The sequence below is a fragment of the Orbicella franksi genome, chromosome 14 (genome assembly GCF_964199315.1).
Source record: "Orbicella franksi chromosome 14, jaOrbFran1.1, whole genome shotgun sequence".
Lineage (NCBI taxonomy): Eukaryota > Metazoa > Cnidaria > Anthozoa > Scleractinia > Merulinidae > Orbicella > Orbicella franksi.
This window is the reverse complement of record NC_138158.1, coordinates 12,859,270-12,881,450: the sequence shown is the minus strand read 5'-3', so window position 1 is coordinate 12,881,450 and position 22,181 is coordinate 12,859,270. Positions and strand designations below refer to the sequence as shown.

General features: G+C 47.6%; 3 protein-coding genes across 3 annotated transcripts; all 3 read left to right on the top strand.

Annotated features, from left to right (window-relative positions):
• The first annotated feature begins 2,866 nt into the window (after positions 1 to 2,866).
• On the top strand, positions 2,867 to 5,472 carry LOC145468582 (uncharacterized protein F54H12.2-like). The gene has a single exon (XM_081452318.1). The coding sequence runs from the start codon at positions 3,573 to 3,575 to the stop codon at positions 4,953 to 4,955; it is 1,383 nt and encodes a 460-aa protein (XP_081308444.1). The 5' UTR covers positions 2,867 to 3,572; the 3' UTR covers positions 4,956 to 5,472.
• Positions 5,473 to 6,005: 533 nt separating this feature from the next.
• On the top strand, positions 6,006 to 7,182 carry LOC145468433 (uncharacterized). Its single transcript, XM_081452142.1, has 2 exons — positions 6,006 to 6,815; positions 6,992 to 7,182. Exon 1 carries the CDS (start codon positions 6,146 to 6,148, stop codon positions 6,797 to 6,799), a length of 654 nt encoding a protein of 217 aa, XP_081308268.1. The 5' UTR covers positions 6,006 to 6,145; the 3' UTR covers positions 6,800 to 6,815; positions 6,992 to 7,182.
• A 12,935-nt stretch (positions 7,183 to 20,117) lies between these two features.
• Positions 20,118 to 21,647, top strand: LOC145468236 (uncharacterized). The gene is made up of 4 exons (XM_081451906.1): positions 20,118 to 20,618; positions 20,739 to 20,789; positions 20,876 to 20,981; positions 21,092 to 21,647. Exons 1-4 carry the CDS (start codon positions 20,232 to 20,234, stop codon positions 21,334 to 21,336), a joined length of 789 nt encoding a protein of 262 aa, XP_081308032.1. The 5' UTR covers positions 20,118 to 20,231; the 3' UTR covers positions 21,337 to 21,647.
• The last annotated feature ends 534 nt before the right edge of the window (positions 21,648 to 22,181 follow it).

The window sequence follows — 22,181 nt, the reverse complement described above, 5'->3', positions numbered from 1 at the left end:
AGTTGATGAGCAATGCCAGTACGAACGAGTTTCCGGACAACAAGGCCAACAGTTTCAAGAACCGTCTTCCGAACCCGCTCCTGTTTGAGTCCGACAAGGAATGGAAAGTGGGTTTGAGTAGTGTTTCTTATCCGCCTCCACCCCCTCGACGTTACCCTCAGTTGCCTCACAGACCCCACCTCTTCGAAGACGACGACAAACTGTTGGAATTTAAATGGAGTATGGAAACACAAACACAGAGTTCAGACGGTAGCTGGTTTCCACGACCCTTCCGTAACACCTTTACCGTCAGGGGGTCTGATCTGCACGAGGACCGAGTCATAGTCAAGAGTGGGAAAGCGCTCCTACGATACTTGGTGGGTCGTTACCAAGACCGTCTGACGCACTTCCTGGAAAACGAAAAAGAAACTCTACGCGCTGCAGACGGGAAGAAGTACTACGCGGTGTTTCGTTGGGAAGGGGACTCTTTGATCATCGACAACAGCGATACCTTCCTCGATGAAACTCCGGGTGACACGGTACTATTGCGTCCCAAAATATGGTTTGGTCCTAAATTGGTCGAGAAACTCAAGTGGGTGGAAAGGACTGGACTTGCCGATTACAGATTGAGTTATCACGTGGTTAAACTCTTCAAAGACGATGTGGTGCCCGCTTTCAAACTCGATTGGAAGGATCAAAACAACTTGCAATCCACGAATTTTTGGAACATCACAAACGACGGGTCCTTACAGCTCAGTCCCTATTGCAATTGGCGCATCGACTATCTGGACGAGCTCTATGATCAACACTATGGTGGTGACGTCCAAGTCAGTCCTAGTATTCGTCCGCCCATGTACTTGTATTCGAATGTGGGACGCGGCACGATCACGGGGAATCGCGTGACGGATCTCTTGAGAGAAGTCCCTCACGACACTGACAAGGTCGACTTCGAACCCACTCACATCCAATATAAACCCGTACGAAGCAACGTGATGGATATATTGGAGGTTCAATTGGCCGAGAACGATGGAACACTGGTGAATTTTGCCTCGGGCGTGACCTCGGTGACACTACACTTTAAGGATGGGTGAACTTTACGTGCAGTTGAGGAGCGATGCCAGCACGAACGAGTTTCCGGACAACAAGGCCAACCGTTTCAAGAACCGTCTGCCCAACCCGTTACATTTGAGAGAACCGGGATGGAAAGTGGGTATCAGCGACCTCTCGTTTCCGTCCACGACACGTAAGATGGACTCGAAACAGGATATTCTGTTTCAATTCTGGTGGATCGATATGGTGGATGGGTCTAGAGACATGTACGTGTGGGTCATTTTTGTGCTGCGAGAAGGTGATTTGGACTTCACGCCTAGGACCGGTACCGAGTTCATGAACGCGATACGAGATCGATACCTGTGGAGATTGAGAGATCGAACGGATGTCGGCGCGACCATGTACAAGAAAAAGAGCAACGCCAACGATCCTAACGAATTGCTGTACACGGTCATGCGTCGGGCCGAGAAGGGAGAATGCATCATTGACAACTCGAGAACGAGCACTACTCTCATTATGAATGGCAATACCTTGTATCCCCGGATGTCGATCGGTCTCGAATTGGCCAAGAAGATGAAATGGGTCAAGATGGGTATTTTGGATAACGGACAACCGGGTTACGTCTTGGGACCCCACTTGAGAAAAGAATTTCCCAAGGAAGTCGTACCCAATGCCACGGACTTGATCGTATCTGCCGATCCTGGGGACGAACTATTTTACAAGATCGACGCGCTAGAGTTACAATTGAGTTGTTTCATCAATTGGGTGTTCACGGACCTGGACCGTAGTTACGAAGAGGCGTTTGGTAAGAACCGTCGTTCTTTGTTCGTGCATTCGAATGTGGCACAGAGTATGGTAGTGGGGGATCAATTCAAGGATCAGTTGAAACAAGTTCATTACGATCCGAACGTCGTCGACTTTCAACCTAGACACATCCTATATTTACCGGTGCGCACGTCCGTCTTTGACATTGTTGAGGTGCAAGTAACTGAGGACGACGGACAACCGGTTGACTTTGCGTCGGGCGTGACCACGATCACGTTGCATTTCAAGAAAGGATGAGCGATTTTTACGTCACCTTACCCAGTCACAGCAGCAAGAGCGAGTTTCCGAAAAACGTAGCGAACCATTTCAAGATCCGGTTGCCTAATCCCATACGTCTGGATGGACAAGGATGGAGAGTGGGGATGAGTAGCATCGCTATGCCGGATGCTCAAGTGACGCTTCCTTCCTTGACGCCGACCGATCCCCAGAATAAAAAAGTCACCTTGGCCTATTACGCATGGAGACGCCTATTCGGTAGCGGACATGATCTGGGAGGCGCTTACTTTGATACGGACGATATCAAAGAGGTGTTCCACAACGTGGACGGCGTCGGATTCATGAAGTCCATGATCGCCTATTTCCAGAGACAACGCATCTTCAGTGACTCGGGGCCCAAATTGGGAGCCAAATATGTCACGTCTGACGGTAAAAGAACCTACATCGATTTCAAGTGGGAATGCGAAGAACTGGTCACAAACAACGAGGATACCCTTCGGCCCCTCTCCGACCTGCCTGCATTACATCTCAATGTCGACCTGGCTACGAAAATGGGATGGCTCAAGAAGAATGGTAGTTCGTACGAACTGGGACCTAACTTGCAGATCGAATTCTTCAAAGATGAAATTCCAGACATTGCCGTCGTAGGGGACTTACACGACACGGATGGATTACCTGTTTTTTGGACGGTCGTCAAATATCCAACGGGATACAGTTTTTTGAAACTCAGCATCTATTGCAATTGGCGTTTTCTCAACCTGAACAAGGCGTTCGAAGTCGTGGTGGGCAACAGTTCGCGTTCCCTGTTCGTGTACTCCGACGTGGGAGGCAGTGGCGTGGTGGGGAATCAAGTCACGGATTTACTGAGAGAGGTCAACTTGATTCGAAAAGGGGCCGGTACTCAGTATTTCGAACCTTATCACATTCAATATATTCCCGTGCGCAAAGACGTCCTCGACATTATAGAGGTGCAAGTGGCTGAGACAACCGGTAAATTGGTGACGTTTGGAACTGGTAATACGATCGTAACGTTACACTTCAAGAAATCATGATCGGCGGAGCACTAGTACGATTTCATCCTGATAAAATGAGGCAATCTGGAGACGGATTCGGACCCATGTGGAAAGACGTCAAGAAACGAGGTCCTACCATTCTAAGAGACGTTTTGACCGAGACGGCCATGGAGGGTCTGAAAGGTTTAAATGCGGGCGGCAAAGGAAAAAAGCCCAATTGGAAAGGAGGACTTGCAGGGGTCAAGAGAGGAGCGACAAGGGCCGTGAAACGTAAAGCGACGCAAGAGCTACAGCGAGCGTTGTCCAAAAGAGTGAGAAAAGACCTCTTTGGAATATGATTCCCATCTACTCGAGACGTGTGAGACGTATCCCTGTAGGAGTACGCACGTATAAAGGCGGTTCGATCCTCCGCGCACGCTCAAAACTTCCAAACTATCGTTGGGTACAGTCCGCACTGAGAAGGAAACGAAGACGACCTAGACGACGACGATGACGGACATGGTGGCTCATGCCAGGTCGGCGGGGGTTCGTAACCCTCGTCTGAATATGTTCAGTGTCCCTCCCACGGATCTGAGCATGGCATCTCGACGCGTGGTGAGAATCAACCCGTTCAATACGGGCATCAACCCGGTGACGTTTCAAGTCGACCCTCAGGAAGACTTTATCGACTTGAACGAGAGTTTCTTTGAAGTGGAATGGGGTGTCAAGAAAAGTGACGCTTCGAATCTGCTGGCTGCCGATATCCTGGGTCTTGCCAACAATATTGCCAACACCCTCTTCAAACAGATCAACGTGAGATTGAATGGGACTCTGATAAGCCCTCAGACCGATACTTACCACTACAAAGCCTACCTAGAAGCGCTGTTGAACTACGACCGAGACGACGGTGAAACGATCCTGGCACCCAATGGGTGGTACAATTGTCTCGGCGTACCCGACGACGGAGATGGCGATCAATTGACTGCCAATAAGCTAAATCCATCTCACAATGATTACAAAGCGCTACCTCAAGATCTCAAGAACTTGGTCGATGCTCGAGTCCAGTTCCTAGGTGGAAAGAGAGTGACTTTGAGGTTCAAACCTTACCTGGAAGTGTTTCATCTCAGCAAGTTAATGGTACCCGGCGTGCAGATCCAGATCGACATGTACTTCAATGACCCAGCTCTGTGGACCATCCGATGGGGCGGTGCCGCTTCCCTAAGACTGACTGAACCCGACGTGAATGTGAGATTGTTCCTGTCTCAAGTGAGAGTGACTCCCTCGGTGTACCGAGAAGTCATGTCCACCATGAAAAGTGGAAGAGTGGTCACTTACCCCACGGTGAGAGGTGAAATTCGTACCTACTCTCATCCCAGCGACGATCGTCATTTCGAGTGCAACAATCCTTTCCACAATCAGCTACCTAATCGGTTAGTAGTGGTGTTGTTGAAACAAGCTGCCTTCAACGGAACCATCACGGAGAGTCCGTTCAATTTTGGAAGATTCAATCTGTCTTCCATCAAACAATTGGTGAGAGGTGAAGAATACCCCTACGAGACCTTGGAGCTCGATCACGATGGGGACGAAAAAGATCAGAGAGGCTACTACAGATTCCTCCAAGCCTCGGGAGCGTTGTGTAGGGGAAAAGGAAACATGGTCAGAAAAGTGGACTGGGGTCACGGCAAGAGATGCAACCTGTTTGTATTTGACAACACAGCCAACGGATGTTTGGACAGTCCAGTGTTGAACCCCAAGCAGTCAGGCGAGTTGCGTCTGATGATCGATTTTGGAGCCAACCCGGGAGAAAACCTGACCGTCTTGTTATACGCCGAATTCGAGAACTTGCTAGAGATCAACGAGAACCGAGTAGTCACCTACGACGTGTACCAATGAGAGAAGAAAAAAATGGAGAAAGTAGCCTTGAATAATTTACAATTGGATCATTTGGCACGAACGAATCCGTCCCTACGCTGTGTCTTTTACGGGACGGTACCCTGCGATCGCCTTCCCAGGACAGTACCCCAAGAAGGACCGACCGCTTACATCGTGAACACGGACCCTCACGACAAACCGGGCGTGCATTGGATCGCTTTGTGGGCCGACAAGGACAAGTGCGAGATCCTGGACAGTTACGCCCTGCCGTTGGACGCGTACGGAACCGTCCAACCTCTCCAAGCGTGGTTGGACCGTCATTTCAAGTACCATATTTACAACGGCAAGAGTTTACAGTCCCTGTTCAGTCAGAGTTGCGGCGACTACGCCTTGATGTTCCTGATCGACCGAGCCGAGGGTCGAGACATGAACTCGTTTTTGAATCGTTTTAAGAAAAACGAGTATGTAGAGAACGATCGTAAAGTAGGACAGATGTTGAAACGTTTGATCGTGGACGAGTTGACCTGGCGCAAGATTTGTAAAACACCGTGTCACCAGGACACGGTCGGTTCCTTTAGAGGAGTGCGCCATTTGTTATAAAATTAAGCGGTTTGAAAATAAAAAGCGTTCATTTGGAATTTGCAGTCATTCATGGATCTACAGTTTAGAGGGCATAGATATTTGGACGACGTGATAGCCAATTTGGAAAAAACGCTACGGAAAACCGGGTAAAAAATCGCCTCAACCCAGTGCTTTCAACATGGTACGACAAAAACAACCCAGACCCGCAAGAAGAGTCGCTCTTCAACCTGCTCCCATGGCTCCAACGGCTCCAAGGGGTGTCCTTGACACCGGTGCCTTACCTGCGACTGTGACCACGCGTAGGAAACGCAAGAGAGCCACTCCTGCTAAGCCAATGCTTTCAGAGAAGGAAGATAGGAAAAGAAGAATGAAAAAGAGGCATTGGTACGAAGACAAGTTCGGAGACTTGAGTAAATTCGCCAAGAAAAAAAAGCCTCAAAAGAGAGCCGCTGCCCAGAGGGCCATGGCAAAGATCAAGAGTCGTGCCAAGAAAAAACCCGTCTGTTTCAATCGTAAGGTCACCCTATTGGGTCTCTTGAAACGCATCCCGGCCGTCAAGACCCCCTTGTCCAAGTTGTTCCGATAAAACACCGAGCGTCTCGAGACCCTGGACCATTTTCTTCGAGATCATGGAACGACGCAAAGCGTTTCAATTTCACACTCCGTCGAGTTTGTTGATAGCGGGTCCGTCCGGCTGCGGCAAGACGGTGTTCACCACCAAACTGCTCTTGGAGAACGACGACTTGTTCCGAGAACCACCCCATAGTATTCATTACTGCTACGGTTCGTGGCAAGATGGTTTCAAAAAGCTCAAGAAGGGTGGGGTCAAGTTTCACGAAGGCATCCCAGACAGCGACGAGTTACCACGATGGTTTCCTGGAGGAGGCGTGTTGGTCTTGGACGATCTGATGGACGAGGGGGGTAACGACAAGCGTGTGTTGGATCTCTTCACCAAACATTCGCATCATCGGAACATCACGGTGATTTACTTGTGTCAGGATCTATTCCCCAACGGAAAATTCGCCAAGACCATTTCCCGAAATGCGCATTACATCGCGGCCTTCAAGAACCCTCGGGATCAATTGGGAATACGAAATTTACTTCTGCAATCGTTTCCCACGCAATGGCAGGAGGTGTTGGACACGTTTCGAAAGGTCACTGATCGACCTTACGGTTACATGCTATTGGATCTTCATCCAGCCAGTCAGGACGATCAACGCGTCATCAGCCGAGTGTTAAAAGACGAGGGATTCGTACGATGCCATCAGTTTGCATCATGTTGAGGAGCGAGGTCGAGTGGTTTCAGCTATTCATCCACCTGTGTAAAAACAGGCTCAAATACATCATGAATCCCAACGAGCTGGACTACGAACCGATGAGACAGGTCACCGAATGCGGGAGTTACCGTCAAGTACAATCCATCATCAACGCATATAACGGGGAAGGTTTCGATTATTTGGTTCATAAACAACGAGAACTCGCCGAGAAGAAGATAGCAAGAGAAAAGAGAGATGAGCTCAACAATCGACAGTGACGAGTTCAACCTCTCGGCTCTGGACGATTATTCGCCTTTGGGGTCTCCATTTCGAACGAGTACTCCCGTTCCCACTTCACCACTATCTGAACTGCCAACACCGCCACTGCCCAATGTCTCTCAGGTCGGAGTAGGCACGTCACAGACCAACGTCCCGGCGGGTGTCGGTGGCGCTGTCCCAGGACCCTCGCGCTCCAACGTGACAGTGGGGGTCGGTTCAACACCATTGGCAAGACCTACCAGAGGAGGGAAACGACCTAGACGCGTACCACGTCAAAACACGCCAACGTCGTCCAGTGATGCTGGGAGTCGTAGAAGAAGTAGCGCCAGTGATAGGAGCGTCGGAAGAGGCAGTGGCAGAGGTAGAGGCAGAGGTAGAGGTGGAGGCAGAGGAGGTAGAGGTGGCGGAGGTGGAGGTGGAGGCGGAGGTGGAGGCGGAGGTGGAGGCGGAGGTGCAAGTAGTAGCAGTGACGACTCCACACCTCCTTCTCGAGGGGGTCGTAGAAGAAGGCGAGGAGACCGTATTCTCAACCAAGCAGAGATGCAGCAACAACTGGAAGAGATTTTGCAACAACAACAACAAACGGCCGCAGGTCGTCGCATTGCTGGTATCACGACCACCAACACGATCACGACCACCTATAAAAACGGCCAGCGTCCTACCGTGACACGCAATTCTACCAGTGTCCGTAACTGAGAAAACAACCATGAGAAGAGGTCGTCTTCGCAATAAAAGGAGAAAGCAGTGGGGCGGTGCTATTACTGGTGCCTTGTCCACGTTAGCGCCTGTCAGTAAAGGTGCTGCCTTGGCATTGGCCAAAGCCTTGGGTAAACGCGCAGCGAGAACAGGAATCCGAGTTGGAAGGGCCGCCGCCCTTGGCGCTGCCACTGCTGGCGTGGGTCGAGGTGTACGAGGACTGTTGAGACGCAAGAAAAAACGACGACCTCGACGATGAAAAAAAGTATACGCACTTCGGTATGTCTATTGGATGAACCTTTCACCACCGTGGTGGAGTTGGACTCGCTGAAACGTTTGGACGGATTGTATGCGTTCTATCACAAGTATTGGTGGTGTCGAAGGCAGATGTTTGATCATCACAAATTGTGTAACGCCATTCTCAACGGACTGTCCTTACTGTGCGTGGCCGCGAGTATCGTCTTGGGATCCGTGTGGAAAGACGGGTACGCAGCGATTGGACTGACGGCTTTCGCCACCTTACTGAAAGGATGGAACGATTTCAAGAAGTATTCGTTCAAGATGGACATGTCCAAGTTCGCTTACACGACCTACGAAAAGACGCTGACCGAACTGAGGAACTACGCGATGGTCGGTGTGGATGAATTGGATGGGTTTTTGACCAAGATGCAAACATTGGACGACGTGGTCACGGATTTCACACCTCCCACGTACGACCGATACGTTCTAGACTACGACACACGATTTCATCACGTACCGCTATAAAAGTGACACGTGATAGACGCTTTCAACTCATAACATCATGTACGTAGGGCGTAGAAGAACGTTGAAAAGGAGGAGTAAGAATATGATGATGGGTAAGAAGAGGAAGATGACGCGTAAGAGACAGAAGGGCGGTATTTTTCCCTTAGCAGCTCTCATACCCGCTCTGATAGCCGGAGGTAAAGCCGTGGCGTTGGGTGCCGCGTCAGGGGCAGCCGGTTTCGGTGCCAAGAAAGCACTCGAAGCCGCTACGCGAAGAAGACGATAAAAAGAGGATGTACAATCCACCAGGACTCACACGATGGAGCGGTTACGACGACAACGTCGTTTCATGACGGGCATCCTGAAAGAAGCCAATCGAAACAGGCGTCAACAGATGTTGCAATACGCCGACAAAGATCAGATCAACGCCATCAGCGAGATGGTTTTCAATTTGCTGAAAAAAAGGATACCCATCAACGCAACGACTTATGGGAAACTGAAAAGACATAAAAAGGTTTTGCGCGAAGTGGGTCGCCGCAAAAACTCGCTCAAGCGTCGAAGAGAGCATCTCATGAGTCAGAACGGTGCCGGGTTCTGGAGCGGATTACACGGTTGTTTCAAGGCATGTTGTGTACGGTGAAAGGGCGTAGTGAAGACGGTTACCCTTTGGAGGGAATCGACGTCGTACCCAATTTCCCACCTAGAGAAGACCATACCATTCCTAAGCTCGTGCAGCTGTTGCAAGATGCCAATCGACGCGAAGCCCGATGGAAAGACTCGTCCGAGTACTGGGGTAGAAAGTACCACGCCCTGTATCAAGAATACATGGCTTTAAAATTCGATGACTTTTGTCAAACCTGTCAAACGAAACGAGATACCACGCCGCCTGGTGGGTGCATCGAGTTGTGCAGGGAGTGCGGGAAAGGCAAGCAAACCGTTCAAAGTCTCAAACTCGAGTTGGAAAAGAAAGACGAATCCATACGGTACTGGCAAGACTGTTACGAGACGGCCTTGAGAGAATTGTCCGAGTTTCCTGACACGACTCTGAGTCAGCAGAAGGTATGAACGAAGTCATGATGGTACCCGTTCAAGATTTCAATCGATTGCAAGATTATTACAAGGGTCAGATTACGGAGAATGCCTTGTTGGACAAAGCGGGTCGTTTGGCCGCCGAAGAACATCTCATCTTGAACGACAGGCGTATTCCCGACAGCATAGCCGTTAAGATGACCAAACCCCTCGCCACCGAAGAAAGTAAACTAGTGAAACGTATACGGACGGGTAAAACCGGTCCTATCTCGTACCAAGGGACGACACAACCCGAAGGCATGGTCGACACCCCCGTCGAAAATCTGTTGAAACAGATCCTCAAGGGAGCCAACAAAGAACCCACACCTCCCGTGATCATCAAACAAGAACCCCTTACCACGACAGGTCTTAAAAAGGAGCTGAAAACGCCCAAACCTCCCATTCAATCCAAACCCGGTAAGAGGCCGTCCAAGAGTTTAAAAGGGAGTGTGAAAAAAGCAGCCCTTTCTGCCGGAAGAAAGCAGTTACTGAGTTCACTCGGTATTGAAGACGACGACGACGACGGTGGTTACAGTCCCAAAGGCAAGGCAAAGAGGTACCAGAAGGCCAAGAAGACAGAGGCAGAAAAGTTACGAGAAGGCTGGGAAGATTGGGACGCTCCCATAAGACGAAGACTGAGATATGACACGGATTAAGAAGAAAAAAGCACCCCCTATGAGAAGAACACGCCGCCGTCAACGCGGGTATGGGATCGACATCCAAAAATGGTTGGGCAAGACTGGGATCGAGTTTCATTGGCCGGGTTATCAGTACATGGGACCTGGTACCAAACTGAAGAAACGTCTAGCGCGCGGAGACCCCGGGATCAATCGTCTGGACCGACTGGCCAAACAACACGACATTGACTATTCCAGGGCCAAAAACTTACAGGACAAATGGAAAGCCGACACCAAGATGATCAAAGCCATCGACAAATTACCCGGACGTAAAACCATGACAGAACGCGTTGTTAAGAAAATCATGCAAGCCAAGAAACGTTTGAAATTGTAAACTTTATTGAGGTTGAAATCATTAAATAAAAAGTTACACTCTTTGTCGTTGTTTTTTTAATTCAAGACTCGCACGTCATACCATCGTAGTACAGAGTATCAGAGACACGCGGGGTCACAAACAGTCGTTCGACTCTTATTCGGTCCACAACCGTGTTCGAAGATACAAACAACAATCTAAACCTAAGTCTGGGTATGAAATTGTACACTCTATAAGGGGTGTTGAAATAAAACATGCGATACACTTCCATGCGTATGTGATCGTACGCAATAATATGGAAGGGCATGAACACGGTGCCGTGAATGTACAGGGGGCTTCGCCCCTCCGTGGTTCGCACAAAGTTCTCCAACTCGCGATAGTAATGGAACCACACCGTAACAGGAATGGGATATCGCAAGCGATTCCACGAACGCGTCAATGAATTGTGCGTCTCAAAGGGTCTTCCCGTGTCTCTGAAATGCCAAATGTCATCCTGAATTCTTTGTCGTTGTTCATACACTATAAAAAAAAAAAAAAAAAACAGTGTCAGTTCCATAGACCGTCCTCATTGTAAAGCGATGGACCACCGGGAAAGGGTAATACACAGAGATGCTGAATCACAATGTTGCTTAGCCCTTCCACGCGTCTAAAGAAGAGTCTGAACCTTAGAATTCGAATCAAGTTAAACGTGGAGTAAGGAGTGTTGAATATGAATAGACGGTACAAAACATTCCTGATCTCTCGTACAGGTTCTACGGGGAGATGCACGCATCCGTGCACGTACATGATTTCATTCGTAAACAAAGTCACGAAATTTTCTACCATGGTGTAATAACATTGCCAAATGTCGGGGTCGAGGTCATACGGCAAATCATTCCACATATACGACCCCTCGTGATGACAGTGTCTAGGTCTATCCTGACCACGATATCGAGCCAACTCTTGCCTAAATCTAACTAAACCGTTCGCACCTGAAGGTAACACGAACGGATCGACATCATCATCATCCTCGAGTTCCTCATCGGTTTCCAGCACGATCTCAGGCTGATTATCTTCGATCACGCGTCGACAGTTACCGCAGGTTCGCACTTGTCTTACCATCTCCTGGTAGCAACGACGATGCATGAAGACATCGCAGCATGGAGTGCGTTGACATAGCGTCAAGGAGCCGATGTCGATATCTCTCTGACAAATGAAACAAACTTGTCGAATAGGCGCTTCTTCGGGTGGCAGACCTCGAAGTCGACGACTGCGTCTAGGTTCAATCGACATGACTCAAAAACTGAAATACGCTGACCTCGCTTTTTTAATCAAGTCATACACCAATCGCAGCCCGAGTAGAAGTCACGTGGTATGAGTAGACCCAGGGGATAGGGGGGTATCCCCCCAACCACGCCCCCCGGTCGTAGACTGGACACCATCCTACCGATTGTATAAAAAGATCGGACCGACCCGTTCACGGCACTCTGAGTGTCTTCACTTGTATTGAGCGCTTCATCATGGATGAGATCACTGACGATGAGCTGAACGAACACATGAATCAACATGAAGAAGTGAGTATCTAAAAAATGGATAATATAACGTGCACCCTATGTGATAAAGTTATCCTTAGAACCGAAACCTGCGCTCGTACCAAGTGTTGTCGTTACTACGTTCATTACGATTGCTACGTCCAAGCACTCGACGATCAGATGGTGAACAAGGGAGTGATCAAAGAAAAGTTGTACTGCCATATCTGTCACACGCCCTGTTATCTCAGTACGATCGTCGCTTCCCTAGACAACTGAGACTCGTCCTCACCCTCATTCATCTTTGTCACGCCTTGTTCATCACCTTCTTTTTCATAGAGTTACTGGGATTGGCTACCTCCTGAAATCCAGACATACATCCTTCGCCTCAGAGAGACTCAGTATCTAATAGATATACGCAAACGTGAAATGTGGAAAGCCCTGCGCAACGAGATACATGCCTTCGCAAATGTACGCGCCGCCTGGGGACTAGGTCCAATCAAAGTAAAGATAGAGACGTGTCTGCTAAAGCATTGCCCCAAAGGAAAAGTTCCCGGAACGAAAAATAAGCACATGATCGTGTACGGATTCTACACGCAAACACACAACACAACCCAACACAGATACGAAGTATTTCTAGGGTACGGACTTAATCATGCCTATTACAGAATCGAAGATGTTAAAAGACTTTTACGATTGTAGAGTCGATGGGATCTGCTTCCTCCAGAACTACAAGATTACATCGTGCGCCTAACCAGGAATCAAATACGACTCGAGCGTAGAAGAAACAAAAAGTTACAACGTGTTCTCAACGAAATAGTACAATACGGCAAACTGAAAGAACAATGGGGTCTAGGACACATTAAGATTGTCCGTGTTCTATGTGATGCGGGATGCTGCATAAATAAGAAAAAAGAAGACAGATTCAGAGATACTAAAGTAATAGGTTGTTACATTGACATTTACGACAAACCTAAAGAAACGAGTTTAGGTCACGATATAAAAGAGGCCATGATAAACGTCCCCGTAGCAAAGAATTTCTCATACCCTACCTTTTATCAAATACAACACGCTGAATTTTACGGATTAAAAAACTCTCTTACAGAGTCACTGGGATAGACTACCAGAAGAACTAAAGTGTTACGTGATTGACTTGGCCACCTGGCAGTGCATACGCGATCGAAGGAACAATATACCCTTGAGTCGACTTATACGAAGTATCTTAGATTATGACGAGCTGAAACGACAATGGGGATACGGACACATAGAAATACGCCGTAGGAAATGTCATCTAAGTGTTTGTAGAGCGTTGTACGGGCATAGCCCTTATCACGTAGCTTACTACGGACATTATGTCAACATTCGTCACGAGAAAAAGAAAGTCTATTTAGGAGCTAGTCTTAGAAACGCATTAAATCATGTATCTAATAAAAAATCAAAGTTAGACGCTCATATACTCATGTATCATGATTGGTTCTTGTAAAAATAAAAAAGCGATGTTGGTAACATTTTTTTGTCTCATTCATGTCTTCACAGAACAGACGGACCCACGACGAAGCCTTCCCCTTCGACGACGACGATGAATGGATATTTGATCCAGCTCTCGACACAGTGATGGTCCAATCAGGTGGTGGTGCAAGACCACCTCTAGAATTCGAATTAAGCCCCATAGGTGCAAGACGTAACTGGCGAAACGTCCTCAACAAACAACGGTACGAAGCCACGCTCAGACAAAACAGAGACTTGACTCGCGATGACAATCTAGGCCAAGAATTGACTCGCGCCCTTCAGCGATCCATCGAGCAACAAATCGCTCAGGATCCTACCCTGACACCCGACTCCACGGTACATTTCACCATGCAGTCCCGTGCCTTCACGCACGCCTTTCAGTCCACCACCTTCACCGTGCGAGAATTCGAAGAAGGGAGTGAAAGACTAGGCACTTATCTCCAGTCTCTCGCGGCCAAACTCAACTCCAACGAAGAATTCACCCCCGACGACACGTTTACCATGGAAACCACTTTCATACGTACCCCGGGTCGTGGCAGCGGAAAAAAACGATACAAGCCAAGTTGCGCCGCCGTGCGTAACATTGTCAAACGGTCGCGCGTGACCATCCAAAACAAAGACACTCTCTGCTGCGCCCGAGCCATCGTCACCATGAAAGCCCTAGCTGACGCGAACTATAATACGCGTGACCAAGATTACCACAGCCTCAAGCAGGGACGACCCGTCCAAGAGCGATTGGCCCAAGAGCTCCACCGTCGAGCCGACGTTCCCGAAGGACCCTGTGGCATTCACGAACTACAAAAGTTTCAGGCCGCCTTACCTGGCTACCAGATCAAAGTCATGTCCATCGACCCACCCCACATGATCATCTACGCGGGACCCGAACCCTCGGATAAGATCATTCGTCTCATCAAAGAAGACGATCACTACGACGGATGCAATTCGTTCAAGGGATTCATCAACAAATCCTACTTCTGCGACGAATGCAATCGAGGCTACGATCACGACGACTTTAAAAATCATACCTGCCTCGGTCAATGGTGTCCCGCCTGCAAACGAAAGGACTGTCCCGATTTCATCGAGAAAAAACGACTCCTAGCGCCAGGCAAGTTTACCGAACCCACCTCGATATGCCAATGGTGTCACAGAAAATTCTTCGGTGAGCAATGCTACAACGACCACCTGCAACGACGTAGCTCGAACATCCCCTCCATATGCAACACTTACAAAAAGTGTCCAGACTGTTGCCACGTCTACGAACTAAAAGATAGGAAAGGGCGAGGAGGTGACCGTCGTTCCCCCGATCACAAGTGTGGATGGGGCGAATGCAGCATCTGTGAAAAACAAGTCTATCTGGAGACGCACCGTTGTTACATCCAACGCATCCCCGAAGACGAAGACGAGCCCAAAAAGAAACGCGTCCCACGCGACAAAGTCAACGGGCGACCCTTTGAAGAACCAGGTCCCGACGATCCAGACACGCGAGTCTGGGTAGACAAAGACCCGCCCCTTCAAGTGTACTGCGACTACGAAGCCATCACCGACGACGAAGGGAATCAGACACCCATTCTACTCTGCCTGGAAGACGACGAAGATGAGATATGCCACTCCTTCTATGGGCCAAACTGCACCGCAGACATGTTCGAACACCTCGAATCCCTCGCCGTCGACAAGGACGGAGACGATCGGAACGTCATCGTCATCTTTCACAATTTCAAAGGCTACGACGGGATGTTCATCCTGCAACACTGTTACGCCACCCATCGAGAAGTCACGGACCAAATCACCGTCGGCACCAAGATACTGTCCCTAAAATCCGACAGATTGACTTTCAAAGATTCCCTCTGCTTTCTCCCGTTCCCGCTGGCCAACTTTCCCGCCACCTTCGGAATCACAGAACTGCGTAAAGGATTCTTCCCGCACAAATTCAACACTCTAGAAAATCAAGAGTACGAAGGTCCCATGCCGCCGCGAGACATGTACGATCCCGACGGCATGTCCGCCAAAAAGAAAGCCGAGTTCGAACAGTGGTACCAAGAGAAAGTCGACAACGACTACCATTTCGTACTAAGGGAAGAAATGGAAGCCTACTGCGAGTCGGACGTCAAACTCCTCAAAGCGGGCTGTCAAAAGTTCCGGCAAGAATTCAAACAAAAAGCCGACTTTGACCCCATGGAGAAATGCATCACCATCGCCTCCGCCTGCAACCGATTCTGGCGCAAGAAACTCGTCCCGATCAACACCATCGCCTCCAGGCCCCCGCGAGGATGGCACGGCGCCCGATCCAATCAGTCCGTCGAAGCCCTGAAATGGCTCGCCTGGCAAGAACACTCGTTGCAACGCACGGGTCAAGGCGATCGTATCCTCACGGTACGAAACGGCGGCGAAGTACGACTAGTCAATCAGCTCGTGGACGGATACGATCCGACCACTCGAACCGTCTACGAATTCCACGGATGTCTATGGCACGGATGTCCTCGCTGTTTCCCGACCCATCGAGACCGATATCCCATCTGTCACGCCGATCGCACCATGCAGGAAGTCTACGAGACCACACTCCGCAAACACGACCTTCTCAGTCGCCAAGGCTACCAGCTCTGCGTCAAGTGGGAATGCGACTGGAACCTAGAAGTCAAAACCGACCCTGATCTACGTCGGTTCCTAGACACGTTCGAAATCGTCAAACCGCTCGAACCCAGAGACGCTTTCTTCGGAGGACGCACGAACGCCGTCAAACTACATCACGTGACCGACGTGGCTCGAGGAGAACAAACCAAGTACGTCGACGTGACGTCGCTCTACCCCTGGGTCAACAAGGAATGCGAATACCCCGTAGGACACCCACAAATCATCGTCAACCCCGACGACCAAGACATCCATCACTACTTCGGTATGGCCAAAGTGGACATACTGCCTCCTCACGGACTTTACCATCCCGTTCTACCTTTTCGGCACAGAGGTAAACTCACCTTCCCACTCTGCCGATCGTGCGTGGAACACGAAATGAACAAACCCCTCCTTGAGAAATCGCCTCGTTGCCCTCACACGGTCGAGCAACGCTCGCTACGAGGGACCTGGTGCACCCCCGAAATCCAGAAAGCCGTTGCCATGGGATACACGCTCATCAAGATACACGAAGTCCACCATTTCCCGCCAGAACAACGACGAAAAGGACTCTTTGCCGATTACGTGAACACCTGGCTAAAAATCAAACAGGAATCCGCTGGCTACCCTAACTGGTGTAACACAGCTGAAGACAAGACACGGTACGTGCAACAATACCACCAGAAAGAAGGCATCGCTCTCGACCCTACCATGATCCAGAAAAATCCAGGACGCAAAGCCACCGCCAAACTCATGCTCAACTCCTTCTGGGGCAAGTTCGGCGAAAACCTACACAAACCCACTACCGAAGTCGTCTACACCGCAGCGCAACTCTTTGCACTCGTTTCCAATCCACTCAAGGACATACGACAAGTCAGAATCGCCCACGACGAAGCCCTAGAGGTCGTCTACACCGAACTCCAAGACAATCAACCCGATAACGGACGAATCAACATCTTCGTCGCCGCTTTCACTACCTGCTGGGCTCGACTCAAATTATACAGCTACCTGGAACTGTTAAAACAACAAGTTCTCTACTTTGACACCGATTCCGTCATCTACTCGCACAAACCAGGTCAAGCCGATGTCACGCTAGGCGATTACCTGGGCGAGATGACCAACGAATTGGACGACGGTGATTACATCATCGATTTCACCTCCGCTGGACCCAAGAATTACGGGTACACGACAAAAAATGGAAAAGTGTGCTGTAAGGTGCGTGGCTTCTCACTCAATGTACGAGGATACAGGCAACTCAACTATGACGTCATGCGACAAAATCTCCTCGACGAACTCGAACAACCTCTAGAGCAACGACGCAACATCCCCGTCGTCAACCCCAACTTCTTCTACAGAAACCCTGCCACCAAACATCTCAAGGTCATCACACGCACCAAACTCTACGGACTCGTCTTCGACAAACGCGTCGTAGACACGAACACTTTCATGTCGTTTCCGTACGGATACTCACCCATGTAAAAATGTGTCAATAAAATTTTTGAAATTCACTTCCTGTATCTCGTCTATTTTTACGCATGCGCGAACTGCATGACGTCACGGGCGCCATGTTTTGCCTACCTAGGCGCCATCTTGGATTTTACAATTTAAAAGAATGTATGGGAATTTTTAGGTCACGTGGTACAATCCCTGCACGCTGATTGGTTACGGCCCCTATTAACGTGCTTTACTACTGCCATCTTTCAGCTCTTTTCGTCACATGCCCCCTCGGGAGAATTTTGTCAAGTTAGCTAATTTAGTATGCAAGCCACCGTAATGGCGGTCACCGGCGACAAAATGTTTATTTGCTCAAAATTGGGGCAAAATCTTTCGGAGATGGAAGTCAGGACATTTGTAAGGATACAGAAAGTAATTTGGGGCCGGTTGCTGGCTTCTAAGGCTGAATTTATCCAGAAGTAAGCTGTATTTTCGTTTTCGTGCCGAAAGCCGTGCGATGAAATGTTATCGGCTTGTTCTGCTGTCTTTTTCTGTTTTTCTCTTGGTCTTTCTTGTAGCCCGCCGAGGCCAGTCTTTCGTCTAAATCAGTTGGAAAAAGTTCGAAAAAGATGTTCCCATTCAAGTTTAAGCTCTCAGGAGATAATTCTGGAGATTTTTGGCCGAAACGTTTGGCTTTGTTATGTTGGTGTTTTTCGGTTGCTATGGGCGTTCGTTGCTTCCTTTGTTAGGTCAAGTCTGGGGAGTGAGGTCACAAAAAAATTCGAATTAATTCTGGTTTTTTTCGATTTCGCTGAAATTTTAACACAAGGCTGGATTGTTAACGAATAGATTTACCGCCAACCGATGTGTGGTATCTATTAACGCTGAAGTGTTATATCGCTTCGAAGTCAGGGTTTTGAAGAGATTTTTTTGCAACGTGTGGGTTCGGCGTGATTTTGTAATCGGAGGTTTTTGTTGACCCCGAAGGAAAAAAATATCCGGAAAAGGTCATTTCATCGACGATTCAAAGGAATATAAATATGTATATGTTCCGAGCTAAATTTCTGGTGAAAAAATATAATTTTTGACGAACGCTGGGTTTTTAATTTTTTCCCGCGAAATTCAGTATCGGAGATGAGATTTATTAATGTTTCAACAGCTTTTGCCGAGTAAACATCACAGGTTGCGTGACTAAAAATTTTGCCGAGTGGAAGCTTGGGTCTGGTCGCAGACAAAACTGCGAAAAACAAGAAGATCTGTTAGATCTTAAAACCGCGCTTTTAAAATTTAACTATTTTCTTAGCACTACAGTTGCAACGTAGTGTACATTCGAAAGTAATCCTTGATGATTCATTGATTACTGTAGACATCACATCACTTGATCAACACAGACTGTACTATTGCACCATCAGTCGTAGCCGTTGCGAAATCTCCGATGACGTAATAGTGTTAATCTGGAACTTTCTTTGGGATATGTATGGGCATGAAGATACGAACACTATTAACAACAGCTTTCTTTCTTAAAAGTCAAGTTTAAATTTAATATTTTCCTTGAGTAAAGGGCTAGCAAAGAAGTCACACGAGTCACATAATTCAAGAATTGCGTTATCGACGGCTATCTTTAGTACGGTGGTTATTTCCCTACCAATGACGTAATCATTGCATGTCCTGACATGTTCTTTGCTTGGCTTGCAAATATTTCATTTTCCTTCCGATCTATGAACTCGCTGCGATGAAAGAGCCAAAGAATTTACTTCATTTGCCTAAAACCACAAGAAATACTCGCAAACTTGCAAATAAATTAATGACCGCCGCTTCTGGCGAAATAAACTTCCAAAGTAAACACGATCTTATTAGTCACGTAGCGAAAGTGAAAGCTGCAACGTTAACGCATTCCATGGCTGACGTAATACCTTTTTTTAGCGTATTTATTAATCCCTTTGAATCCAACGCTTCGATAAAACCAAAAGAAAATATATTTTACCCACAACAAAGGAAACAATATCCGTAAAATTATCCGTGTATTAATGTTTAAACAGCTTCTGGCGGAAAAAACATCACACGTTGCGTGACTCGGAATTTGGCCGAGCGGAGGTCTGCGTCTGGTCACCGACAAAAAAAAAATAATAAACCACGGGTAAACCTAGAACCGCGCTCGGCCCATGGCCGCGCGGTTAAAAAAAAAACACGGGTAAACCATGAACCGCGCTCGGCACATGGCCCGCGCGGTTAAAAAAAAACCACGGGTAAACCATGAACCGCGCTCGGCCCATGGCCGCGCGGTTAAAAAAAAACCACGGGTAAACCATGAACCGCGCTCGGCCCATGGCCGCGCGGGTAAAAAAAAAACCACGGGTAAACCGACAGAGCTGAAAAACGACTGCGCATGCTCATTCGCGCGCGCCGAGAAACTGGGAAAGACAACATAAAACCATAGCAACGTATACGTAAAATGGCGGCATTTTTGAAAAATTTAAGAGCGCTGAGAGAAACTTTCCTTTAAGGCCGGTCGATATTAGTTCTAAAACATATCTCCTGAGCACCACACTTCCATCCTTGAACACTCATCGAAATTTTGCCGCGAAGTCGGAGTTCGTGCCGCGAAAATTCGGCTCGTGTTGCAGATTATGTTAATGAGTTTGATGTTCACGGAAACTTCCGGTGAGCGGACCTGTTGGTACCACAGAAAAACCAGAAAAGGCGAGGAATGCAAAGGGAAAATGCGGAGGTTCAATGCTGCTATAGCAAGGTGTGTCGGTGGCATTACGAACAGCTGGGCATGTACTCGACACTGGACCAGAATAAACCGCGAAGCACATGGTTTTTTTGCATGTCCACTTCCTGTGCACTCAACTGATATTTCAGCCAACATACCAGCGAGGTTTTATGAAATGTTTGACCGCATCGGACGTACTACGAGTGGTTACCGTCCTGGTGTGCGATGGTGTTCCAGTTGTAGGAAAAATGCAGACCAATTGTTTAAAGATGAACAAGATTACAGCCCTCCTCGAAAGGTATGGTTACTGGGAGGTTACAATAAGAACGCCCTTTAAAATGAGTGGCACATATTTCCGAGTTTCTTGTGACATGCAAATGTACAACCGGTACAAATAAGTTCCTTTTGATGATTTCAGAGAAAAAGTACTGATGTGACATTCCATCACACCTCACCCATGCCAAAACAGGTACTTCTCATAATTTTGTATCATATTTGATGCCAGCTGTGTAAAATCAGTTCGAAATAACAAACCTCTTGTTGCATTCCTCCTAGAAGTCACCGGAGGAAATGGATTTGTTGCTCAGAAAGGAGACAAAAAAGTGCTGCACCTTGCAAACACAGCTTCATGTGGCAACAAAACAGCTCGCAGAGATAAAAGGTGTTTTTACTGTTTTGAAGCTGCTTGAATTAAAACTTAGCATCATAACAAAAACTCTATACTTCTCACAAAAATATTTTAATTTTTGTCATGGTTGATTTTTCTATTAGAGTCAACAATTGAAAAGAAGTCGGAAGCATTTCAAAAGGCCCTGTACAGACATCAAATAACCACCCCAGACCAGAAAATTTACAATCCAGAGGCAATGAAACAGTTTACAGACAAAAATAGCCCTGGACTCTTTGAGGACACCCTTAACTGTTTAAGTGGAAGAAAAAGCTTGTCCAACAGAAGGAGAGAGATGCAAGAGCAGAGAGTGGCGTCCCTACTCCACATAATGGCCTATTTTAGGTAACAAACTTTAAATGAAGTGAGCTACCTGTAAGAAAATTGTTTTTCATTCATTGTTCATAGGGGTTGTAACAATAGAAGCAAATTACTTTTACCTACATGACAGGTCACAAAAAACATCTGCATTGCAAAAGGACAGTGGCTTATACACAGCTAGTTCTGGCATGTCCTTGCAAGGCCTATCTGCTGGTCAGATTTTAGGATACAGCACCATGCCTAGGAACGTGCAACAGTTAAAAGCAGACCTTGCTAAAGATCATGCCAACTACATAGCACAACAGTTGCAGAGAGTAAATGAGGTCAGTCTACAAATAAATAAGCAATTCTAATCAACAAATAGCTTCATGCACACTACCAAAAAGATCTCATTGAAAAAAAAGCCATTTTGGCTAATTGATTAAATTTAATTTCGATTACAGCCCTCCTCAAAAGGTATGGTTACTGGGAGGTTACAATAAGAATGCCCTTTAAAATGAGTGGCACGTATTTCTGAGTTTCTTGTGACATGCAAATGTAAAACTGGTACAAATAAGTTCCTTTGTCCAGTCCTTTGTTCCACAGTACCACCGTGGTCAGCAGAGTGAATCCAACTTGTGGCTTATTGCAGGGAAAAGTGCAGAATTTCTTCTTGATCTGTTTAAGAGCATTTCACAGAACTGCCACAAATCATACCAGGTAACAATCCTGAAAACAAAAAAAGGTCATAAAATTAATAAATACAGAAGTCTAAATCATTTATCATACCATCATGAAACAATATGAGAATTTGATGATGCAAGAAAAAACACAAGCTGCAAGCAAGCATTTTCCACATTTCTAAAGTATTGTCAAATTCCTGAGGTGTGTTAA